Here is an 11,678-nt window from a genome sequence, read left to right on the forward strand (position 1 = left end):
CCTTTTTTCTGTCAGTGTAGATATGCAATGCAATGCTTGTAATACTGAGGAGATTAATGAATACATGATGAAGTAATTAGAGGAATACTTTGAGACTCAAGTCTAGAATACAGAATAACTGTAGTTTAACACTAAGTTAATATAGTATTTGAATTATTTAAAATGCAGTGCATGTAAAATTCACATGATATCAAGAACAAAAAAAAAAGATCTGATGCATTTTGCAGTTCATCATTTGCTTTTGACATACACATGCACTTAAAGTAAAGGCTCGTCACAGGAATGTACATTTTAGAATGTAATGAAGTTGTCAGGTTAAGTGTAATTTTTGAATCCTCTTCTGTTCAGTAAGCTGCCACCATGAGTACGGACGCAGAGATGGCCGTTTATGGCAAAGCTGCCATTTACCTCCGTAAGCCTGAGAAGGAGAGAATTGAGGCTCAAAGCAGGCCTTTTGATGCAAAGACTGCTTGCTATGTAGCTGATCAAAAAGAGCTGTACCTTAAGGCTACAATCAAGAGCAGAGATGGTGGCAAAGTCACTGTTGAAGTGCTCACTACCAAGGAGGTGAGAATTAATACCGTAATGTAACTTATTCTGACGTTAGATCTCCTAATTTCTGTCTAAACTAAACATATACCATATCATTCTCTAACAGGAGAGAACAGTTAAGGAGGATGACGTCAGCCCCATGAATCCTCCAAAGTTTGACAAGATTGAGGACATGGCCATGATGACCCATCTCAATGAAGCCTCTGTGCTATATAACCTCAAAGAGCGTTATGCAGCATGGATGATCTATGTAAGTTATAACAAACAGCATGACTTCACAGGCCAGGGACAAAACAGCTGATTTTTATATGACAGTGCTTCAAAGTGAAGAAATCCTGTGATGACAATTTCTTATAACTATTAACAATGTGAATTCACATCTGCTTCAGACCTACTCTGGATTGTTCTGCGCTACTGTGAATCCCTACAAGTGGCTCCCAGTGTATGATGCAGAAGTGGTGGCTGCCTACAGAGGCAAAAAACGCATGGAGGCCCCACCCCACATCTTCTCTGTCTCTGACAATGCCTATCAGTTCATGCTTACTGGTAAGATATAACATACCATAAGTTCTGATCAAGATAGCTCTGAAAAGAAAACAAATTCTACATATATGGAATGTGACACATTACTATATTTTTATCTAACAGACAGGGAGAACCAGTCTGTCCTGATTACGTAAGTATCTATGAAAATTTACAATTACGTGAGCAGCAGTTTTGTTTTTGAGCAATACTAATCTGTTTATCATCTCACGTAAACCAGTGGAGAATCTGGTGCTGGAAAGACTGTGAACACTAAACGTGTCATCCAGTACTTTGCCACCGTTGCAGTGCAGGGTGAGAAGAAAAAGGAGACTGCTGGCAAAATGCAGGTATAAACTGAGCTGCTTTTTATTTTTTATATTGCCAAATATATTCCAGTAAAGTTCGTATCAAGGTAGACACAATTTTGCTTGGGACAAAAATATTAACCGTTTATAATATCCTGACTTACTTCAGTAAAAGAACATTACTGACATAATAAAAACATATCTAAGAAAAAGTTTCAAGTCTTCTACCTGAATAAAAACCTCCAAAGCACTGGCTTATAATTAAGTTTTTGGGTTCTAGGGATCTCTTGAGGACCAGATCATTGCTGCCAACCCTCTGCTTGAGGCCTATGGTAATGCCAAGACTGTGAGAAATGACAACTCCTCTCGTTTTGTAAGTTCAGTTCTATTGGGTTTGAAGAGATTTGATTTAATTAAATCACTACCTAAAATGTACTTATTGCAAACTGAAAAAGTATTTAGACATTTTTAGTATAGATTCTTTGGTGATGCTAAAAACATTTATTTTCTTTTAAAAAGGGTAAATTCATTAGAATTCACTTCGGCACAAGTGGCAAACTGGCTAGTGCTGACATTGAAACTTGTAAGTATAAGGATTTATTTTTGGAATTCATGTTGTATTTTGATAATAAGATGGTAACATGAGCACATTTTCTAAACAGATCTGCTGGAGAAGTCTAGAGTAACATTCCAGCTTTCAGATGAGAGAGGCTACCACATCTTCTACCAGATGATGACCAACCATAAGCCTGAGCTGATCGGTAAGAACATTTTCAGAATGTTATCGTTTTCCCATTTTTTGGCCCAACCTCTCTGTGACTCAGCTTAAAATGCATTTCTTGTTTCACAGAAATGACTCTTATCACCACCAATCCCTATGACTTCCCCATGTGCAGTCAGGGTCAGATCACAGTGGCAAGCATTGATGACAAGGAGGAGCTGGTTGCCACAGATGTAAGAGGCTCTTGAACTGAAATGAGAATTCCTAAATTTGTACTTAATTTGATGCTAATGTTGATCTTCGTGGTTTAGACGGCTATTGACATTCTGGGCTTCAGTAATGAGGAGAAGATGAGCATTTATAAATTTACTGGAGCTGTTCTCCATCATGGTAACATGAAGTTCAAGCAGAAGCAGCGTGAGGAGCAAGCTGAGCCAGATGGCACAGAAGGTGAGGCTGTAATTCTGCATTTTTTTTTTTGTTAAAAACATATGAATGCCTTTGTTATTGTGATCAACTGAACACAGGTACTTACTGTGTGTAATTTTGCTGCTTTTAACAGAGGCTGATAAAGTTGCCTATCTTCTGGGCTTAAACTCAGCTGATATGCTGAAGGCTTTATGCTACCCTAGAGTAAAGGTCGGAAATGAGTTTGTGACAAAGGGCCAGACTGTGCCACAGGTAATATTCACATTTGCTACAATTGGATAACGTCTTAAATTCTGTTATACATTACTAAAATAAATTACATTTTACATTTACTCTTCTTTTAGGTGTACAATGCCGTGAGTGCCTTAGCCAAATCCATCTATGAGAGAATGTTCTTGTGGATGGTCGTACGTATCAACCAGATGCTGGACACAAAACAAGCTAGACAGTTCTTCATTGGTGTGCTGGACATCGCTGGATTTGAAATCTTTGATGTATGTAATATTTTTGCTAATCTAATCACTAAGAAAACTTGATGAAATGAGGTTGACCATTGACTCAGTTTTATTTTATTTCTTTCTAGTTCAACAGCATGGAGCAGCTGTGCATCAACTTCACCAATGAGAAGCTGCAGCAATTCTTCAACCACCACATGTTTGTCCTGGAGCAAGAAGAATACAAAAAGGAGGGTATCGTTTGGGAGTTCATTGACTTCGGCATGGACTTGGCTGCTTGCATTGAGCTCATTGAGAAAGTAAGTAGAACATATACATTCATTCTTACAGGTGAAACTACATCTGATTTCCATTCAAGCAAATGCATTTTCTTCAATGACATTTTGTCTGCAAACAGCCCATGGGTATCTTCTCCATCCTTGAAGAAGAGTGCATGTTCCCCAAGGCAACAGACACCAGCTTCAAGAACAAGCTCTACGATCAGCATCTTGGAAAGTGCAATGCTTTCCAGAAGCCCAAGCCTGCCAAAGGCAAAGCTGAAGCTCACTTTTCTCTGGTTCATTATGCTGGTACTGTGGACTACAACATCGCTGGCTGGCTGGACAAGAACAAGGACCCACTGAACGAGTCTGTCGTGCAGCTGTACCAGAAGTCTTCAGTTAAACTGCTGGCTACCCTCTACCCACCTGTTGTTGAAGGTAATTTCATTTTATTCATAAGAATACTCACTAAAATATTAGTTGCCTGATAAAAAATTATGCGCATTACTTTGTGTACTCATTTTTTCAGAGACTGGCAAGAAGGGAGGCAAGAAGAAGGGTGGTTCAATGCAGACTGTCTCCTCACAGTTTAGGGTACGTTATAGTTACAGGTCATCACAAAAAGCAGTTCTATTAATATGCAATTGCCATTGGAGCAGATGTGCACTATCTTAACCAATGAGAAAATGAATGCCAATAATGTATTCACTCTACAGGAGAACTTGGGCAAGCTTATGACCAACTTGAGGAGCACTCATCCCCACTTTGTGCGCTGCCTGATTCCTAATGAGTCTAAAACTCCAGGTAAACATCATCACTTAAAGCTGAACTAAGAGGGATGTTTCATTTCATATGAATATTTACTGAAATTGTTTTGTATAGGTCTCATGGAGAACTTCCTGGTTATCCATCAGCTGAGATGTAACGGTGTGCTGGAGGGTATCAGAATTTGCAGAAAAGGTTTCCCCAGCAGAATCCTCTATGGGGACTTCAAACAAAGGTAAAAAAAAATATGTGAAAAAAAAACTGTACGGCTGTTGCTTTCATTTGTCATAAAAATGAGTTAAAACCTGATTTTTTACAGATACAAAGTGCTGAATGCTAGTGTCATCCCAGAGGGTCAGTTTATTGACAACAAGAAGGCCTGTGAGAAGCTTCTAGGATCCATTGATATCGACCATGACCAGTATAGATTTGGACACACTAAGGTGAATACTCACCTGTAAAAAAAAAGTTAAAAGACCTTGCATACAATATCCAGTAGGGCATTTAGGGTAGTAATTCCTTTCTCTTCAATTCAGGTGTTCTTCAAAGCTGGCCTGCTGGGTACTCTTGAAGAGATGCGAGATGAGAAACTGGCTGCTCTGGTCACAATGACTCAGGCTGTTTGCCGTGGTTACCTCATGAGAAGAGAGTTTGTTAAGATGATGGAGAGGAGGTATTTTAAAAAGACACCTGTGATCTTTTTACACATTTAACAGAAAATCTGAAAGTTAACTGAATGTCAGTAGAAGTTCTAACACAATACATGCGGTTTCCCATGGTGGACTCTACCTTCAACAGTCAGTAGAACAGTGGCAGAATGAAGTGTTTTTTTTTTATTACCCAGGGAGTCCATTTATACCATCCAGTACAACATCCGCTCATTCATGAATGTCAAACACTGGCCATGGATGAAGGTGTACTACAAGATAAAGCCTCTCCTGAAGAGTGCTGAAACTGAGAAGGAGCTGGCCACCATGAAAGAAGACTTTACAAAATGCAAGGAAGACTTGGCCAAAGCTGAGGCCAAAAAGAAGGAGCTTGAGGAGAAGATGGTGTCTCTGCTTCAAGAGAAGAATGACCTGCAACTTCAAGTGGCATCTGTAAATATTTTTTTCTAAAAGACCTAATAAAACTATAAATTGTCCAAGCATGATTATTAAAGTTTTGAATCTGCTCTGTAGCTAACCATTTCTTTTTCACTAATTATTTTGCTGTAAATAGGAAGCTGAAAATCTTTCAGATGCTGAGGAGAGATGTGAGGGTCTGATAAAGAGCAAAATTCAGCTTGAAGCTAAACTCAAAGAAACAACTGAGAGATTGGAGGATGAAGAAGAAATCAATGCTGAGCTGACTGCCAAAAAGAGGAAACTGGAGGACGAGTGCTCTGAGCTCAAGAAGGACATTGATGACCTGGAGCTTACCTTGGCTAAAGTGGAGAAGGAGAAACATGCCACTGAAAACAAAGTCAGTACTGTTTACTAGATGGCAAAGAATTAACCTTTCTCAAATCTGATTTCACTTTAAATCATTTTCTAACAATGCATTAATTCAAAAATTGTAGGTCAAGAACCTCACAGAGGAGATGGCAGCTCAAGATGAGAGCATTGCTAAACTCACAAAGGAGAAGAAAGCCCTCCAAGAGGCACACCAGCAAACTCTTGATGATCTCCAGGCAGAGGAGGACAAAGTCAACACTCTGACAAAGTCTAAAACTAAGCTTGAGCAACAAGTGGATGATGTGAGTTACATGACACAGTCATCAAACTGGACTACTCGCACGTTAATTCTGTTTAATGCTAAACAAATGCTGTGTTTGTACAGCTGGAGGGCTCTCTTGAGCAAGAAAAGAAGCTCCGTATGGACCTGGAGAGAGCCAAGAGAAAGCTTGAGGGTGACCTGAAACTGGCTCAAGAATCCATCATGGACTTGGAGAATGACAAACAGCAATCTGAGGAGAAGTTAAAAAAGTAATTCAAAACGCAAATTATAAACAACTCCATCCTGGTTATCAAAATGTATTTAAAATTACTTAAATGCTTAATACATTACGTATTTAAATAATTTTCATTTTTCTTACTTATCATTAAAATATTTGTATGCATTGTATAACAATGTTTCTGTTAAATTCTCTCAGGAAAGACTTTGAAATTAGCCAGTTTCTTAGCAAGATTGAGGATGAGCAATCTCTGGGTGCTCAGCTTCAGAAGAAGATCAAGGAACTTCAGGTAATAATACATTCTTTTTGTGATAATGACAACTGGGAGAGATTTTTTTATTAACAATTTATAACAATTGTAGTCTAATAAATAACATTTGTGGGTTGCTTTATAGGCCCGTATTGAGGAGCTAGAGGAAGAGATTGAGGCTGAGCGTGCTGCTCGTGCCAAGGTTGAGAAGCAGAGAGCTGATCTCTCCAGAGAACTCGAGGAGATCAGTGAGAGGCTTGAGGAGGCTGGAGGAGCAACTGCTGCTCAGATTGAGATGAACAAGAAGCGTGAGGCTGAGTTCCAGAAGCTGCGTCGCGATCTTGAAGAGGCCACCCTGCAGCATGAAGCGACTGCTGCTGCCCTGCGCAAGAAGCAGGCAGACAGCGTTGCTGAGCTTGGAGAACAAATCGACAACCTCCAGCGTGTCAAGCAGAAGCTTGAGAAAGAAAAGAGTGAATATAAAATGGAGATTGATGATCTCTCCAGCAACATGGAGGCTGTTGCTAAAGCCAAGGTCTGTGTTGAGCACTGAAAAACACAAAATAAATGAATAACATTAAAAAACACACATGGTTAGTATATTCCGAGAGTGGCATTAAAACAGTAATCATTTTTTAATTGACAGGCAAATCTTGAGAAAATGTGCAGAACCCTTGAGGATCAACTAAGTGAAATCAAGACCAAAAATGATGAGAATCTGCGCCAAATTAATGACCTCAGTGCTCAGAAGGCCAGGCTCCAGACTGAAAATGGTAACTGAGCTTTCAGTGATACACGTCATAATACATTAGCATTTATTGCCATACCTGCCATAGTCACTCATTTTGAAGTTCTTTATACCCAGATTACTAAGTAACATATAATGTTTATAGTTTTTATGGAGATAACTGAACATCACATATTTTCAATGCTCCGCAGGTGAGTTTGGACGCCAGCTAGAAGAGAAGGAGTCTTTGATTTCTCAGCTGACCAGAGGCAAACAAGCTTTCACTCAACAAATTGATGAACTGAAGAGACAGATTGAAGAGGAAGTTAAGGTAACAATGTCATCAAATAGTACCTCATGAAGCAGATCTCAAATTAATTAATGGCTCAAAGAAACATTGCCTTTTGTGCTTCACAGGCAAAGAACGCTTTGGCCCATGGATTGCAGTCTGCTCGTCATGACTGTGACCTCCTCAGGGAGCAGTTTGAAGAGGAGCAGGAAGCTAAGGCTGAGCTTCAACGTTCAATGTCAAAGGCCAACAGTGAGGTTGCACAGTGGAGGTCTAAATATGAAACTGATGCCATCCAGCGCACTGAGGAGCTTGAGGAGGCAAAGTAGGGGCAAAGGAGGCTATCGTGATTGACACTAGATATTCACAACATTAAAATGAATACAAAGTCGAGTCTGAAATGAAATGTAATTTTTAACAGGAAGAAGCTGGCACAGCGTCTGCAGGAGGCTGAGGAGCAAATTGAGGCTGTGAACTCCAAGTGTGCCTCTTTGGAAAAGACCAAGCAGAGACTCCAGGGTGAGGTAGAGGACCTCATGATTGATGTGGAAAGAGCCAATGCCTTGGCTTCCAATCTTGACAAGAAGCAGAGGAACTTTGACAAGGTAAACTGTCTGAGTAATTTAGTGACACATAGTCTACTCATATTGCCTGAACAATAGCCTTTATGAAATGAGGATCGCATATCTACTAAAGGTGCTGGCAGAATGGAAGCAGAAGTATGAGGAAGGCCAGGCAGAGCTGGAGGGAGCCCAGAAGGAGGCTCGTGCTCTCAGCACTGAACTCTTCAAGATGAAGAACTCTTACGAGGAAGCTCTTGACCAACTGGAGACCCTCAAGAGAGAAAACAAGAATCTGCAACGTATGTTCCAGTGCTCCTGTGACACACACACACACACACATACACATACACATATATATATTTTCTAAAACGATTATCCTTCTGGGTCGCAGGGGGAACTGGAGCCTATCCCAGCGGATGCTCCTGTGATATTTATTAATAATTTTAAAAAAAGGATGTAGTAGAAACTAGAAACATTTTGTTAGAAATATATTCATGTTTATTTCAAACTACACTATGATTTGCTATTGTTGCAGAGGAGATCTCAGACCTGACTGAACAGATTGGTGAGACTGGAAAGAGCATTCATGAGCTGGAGAAGGCCAAGAAGGCAGTAGAGACTGAGAAGGCAGAGATTCAGACTGCCCTGGAAGAGGCTGAGGTAAAATAGAATAATAAGATTCTGATGTTTAATCTGCTTTTCTTATGTTAACATTTTTGTAAAAATGATTCTTCATTTTATCTATGAAAACTGATCATTACTCTCTTACAGGGTACTCTAGAACATGAGGAGTCCAAGATTCTTCGTGTCCAGCTTGAGCTCAACCAGGTCAAGAGTGAGATTGACAGGAAGCTTGCAGAGAAAGATGAGGAAATTGAGCAGATCAAGAGGAACAGCCAGAGGGTAACTGAGTCCATGCAAAGCACTCTGGACTCTGAGGTCAGGAGCAGGAATGATGCTCTGAGGATTAAGAAGAAGATGGAGGGAGATCTCAATGAGATGGAGATTCAGCTGAGCCATGCCAATAGGCAGGCTGCCGAGGCTCAGAAACAACTGAGAAATGTGCAGGGACAACTCAAGGTAAAAGCCCTTTTCAGTCACAGTTCACAGAACCTTTGTCTGATGAGCCCTATATAATTTGCTGACTGTCCACATTAACTTTAATACATAGGTTTCAAGAAACTATCATGGCCCATGACTGAAATGCAATGTCCTATGCACTATGATAACAGATATGCTATTTTTTGGTGATTTGTCACAGTGAAGTTTTAGTTGACAGTACGCTTCCACAGTCAATTCATACATGTGAATGGTGTTTTCAGTAGAGCTCAATGCAATATGTTGATAAACATTGCAAATTCTACTGTTTTCTGATACATAGGATGCCCAACTGCATCTTGATGATGCTCTGAGAGGACAAGAAGACATGAAGGAACAGGTGGCCATGGTGGAGCGCAGGAACACTCTGATGTTGGCAGAGATTGAAGAGCTCAGAGCTGCTCTGGAGCAGACAGAGAGAGGTCGCAAGGTGGCCGAGCAAGAACTGGTGGATGCCAGTGAGCGTGTTGGACTGCTGCACTCCCAGGTACTAAAACTGTGGCTTTTTATAAAACTAAGAAATGAACATATCTAATCTAGATCATTAGTAATTTCTTACATTATTTCTCACAGAACACAAGTCTGCTGAACACCAAGAAGAAGCTTGAGGCTGACCTTGTTCAAGTTCAAAGTGAGGTTGACGACACTGTGCAGGAAGCAAGAAATGCAGAGGAGAAGGCCAAGAAAGCAATCACTGATGTGAGTGCTTGACTTAATTAACCCTTCAAAAAGTTTTAATGCACACACCTATCACCTAAGAATATCTCAGCCAGACTGCATTGAAGGCCTGTAGTTACTGAATAATAAACCGTAGTATGTAACAAGCCTGGGATTTTAAAAGGTTAATTAGTCTTCAGTTGTATTAGTTTTATGAAGTACTCCAAAACCTAGATCTCAAAAATTTATTTGATTTCTCAGGCTGCCATGATGGCAGAAGAGCTCAAAAAGGAGCAGGACACCAGCGCTCACCTGGAGAGGATGAAGAAGAACCTTGAGGTCACAGTCAAGGACCTGCAGCACCGCCTGGATGAGGCTGAGAATCTGGCCATGAAAGGAGGAAAGAAACAACTCCAGAAATTGGAGTCCAGGGTAAGTCATACTCAGAAGCTAAAGTTTACTGAACACTTGGCTACAGTATCTGAACTTCAAAGAGGGGGTCATTTCCATTGGAATCATTGCCACTGATGTTAGTTTCACTATACACACTTTAAAGATTTTTTCATGTATGAACACTTCCAGGTTCGTGAGCTGGAGGCTGAAGTTGAGGGTGAACAGAGAAGGGGAGCTGATGCTGTTAAGGGTGTCCGCAAATATGAAAGAAGAGTGAAGGAACTCACCTACCAAGTATGTACAAATTCCGTCCATTTCAAAACATGAAAGTAATGTTTACACCAAAACTATAAACTAAATAAAATAATTATGTGATTTGTAGACTGAGGAGGACAAGAAGAATGTCAACAGGCTACAGGATCTGGTTGACAAGCTGCAGCTGAAGGTCAAAGCTTATAAGAGACAAGCTGAGGAAGCGGTAAGTCAAACATATTAGAACAGGACATAATGGCTTTGATAAACTACTTAGAGCATCACCTTAAAAAATACCACAATAACATTGCAAACATTATATAATTGCACATTCAGGAGGAACAAGCCAATGCCCACCTGTCCAAGCTCAGGAAGGTGCAGCATGACCTGGAGGAGGCTGAGGAGCGAGCTGACATTGCTGAGTCTCAGGTCAACAAGCTCAGAGCCAAGAGCCGTGATTCTGGAAAGGTAGGGTGGAGAATGCCTTTTATTCATTATGGCACATGCAAATATTTAACTCTTTATTATATCCCATTAGAGTCCACAAAAAATCTAATATATGTTGCTTGTTTTCTTTTTATGAACCAAAACAAATGTTTTCTCTCTTCCTCAGGCCAAAGAAGAATAAACCTGCTGCATTCTGCTGTGGTTATACAATATGCCTATGTAGCAGCACAACTTTTGCAATTTCTGTTAAATAAAACTGTTTATAGCAACATCAATCATTTGTGTCTATGTCTTTGATGGGTTGAGCCCTGACATTTTATGAGGCAACTGCATATATTCTGTGGCTAAAATGCCTTTGTGTACAGCTTGTGGTGATCACCCTAACTGCTACTTAAACTGTTAAGACTGTCCTATGCAAACATTCATGGCCATTACTGCCATTCACATGAAAAGGGGGTAGATATTTCCATTTCTATCCATCCATCCATTTTCTAAGCCGTTTCTCCGTCAGGGTCGCGGCGGGATGCTGGAGCCTATCCCAGCAGTCTTCGGGCGGAAGGCAGGATACACCCTGGACAGGTCGCCAGTCCATCGCAGGGCAGACAGACAGACACAGACAGTCACTCACACACTCAAACCTAGGGGCAATTTAGCATGTCCAATTGGCCTGACTGCATGTCTTTGGACTGTGGGAGGAAACCGGAGAACCCGGAGGAAACCCACGCAGACACGGGGAGAACATGCAAACTCCACACAGAGAGGACCCTGGCCGCCCAGCCGGGGAAACGAACCCACGCCCTCCTCGCTGTGAGGCGACAGCGCTACCCACCACGCCACCGTGCCGCCCCTGTAGATATTTCTTGAAATGTAAATAAATTAAACTCTAAGATTAAGGTAAATAATTACCATAATCATAAACCCTCTTGAAGATTAAAAATGGATCATATTTTTTTTCAAATTTCAACATATTATTTGCAACCCATATAAATCACAAATATATCTGTAACTCTTGAGTGATTGAACCAATAACAGCTAAAAAGCCATTTATCCGTTA

The 11,678-nt window shown here is 40.6% G+C and overlaps 1 protein-coding gene across 1 annotated transcript; it reads left to right on the forward strand.

Annotated features, from left to right (window-relative positions):
• The first annotated feature begins 360 nt into the window (after positions 1-360).
• Positions 361-10,890, forward strand: LOC108415768 (myosin heavy chain, fast skeletal muscle-like). The gene is made up of 39 exons (XM_017688815.2): positions 361-567; positions 659-802; positions 942-1,098; positions 1,201-1,228; positions 1,316-1,424; positions 1,663-1,755; positions 1,902-1,965; positions 2,045-2,143; positions 2,233-2,336; positions 2,415-2,553; positions 2,666-2,784; positions 2,877-3,026; positions 3,116-3,286; positions 3,385-3,685; positions 3,777-3,841; positions 3,964-4,051; positions 4,130-4,247; positions 4,332-4,455; positions 4,549-4,685; positions 4,857-5,112; positions 5,234-5,476; positions 5,574-5,750; positions 5,834-5,979; positions 6,147-6,237; positions 6,344-6,733; positions 6,845-6,971; positions 7,138-7,256; positions 7,343-7,539; positions 7,636-7,819; positions 7,911-8,076; positions 8,313-8,437; positions 8,549-8,857; positions 9,159-9,362; positions 9,449-9,574; positions 9,794-9,964; positions 10,115-10,219; positions 10,308-10,403; positions 10,514-10,645; positions 10,791-10,890. Exons 1-39 carry the CDS (start codon positions 361-363, stop codon positions 10,803-10,805), a joined length of 5,796 nt encoding a protein of 1,931 aa, XP_017544304.2. The 3' UTR covers positions 10,806-10,890.
• Positions 10,891-11,678: the final 788 nt, after the last annotated feature.

This window comes from Pygocentrus nattereri, chromosome 23 (genome assembly GCF_015220715.1).
Source record: "Pygocentrus nattereri isolate fPygNat1 chromosome 23, fPygNat1.pri, whole genome shotgun sequence".
Taxonomy (NCBI): Eukaryota; Metazoa; Chordata; class Actinopteri; order Characiformes; family Serrasalmidae; genus Pygocentrus; species Pygocentrus nattereri.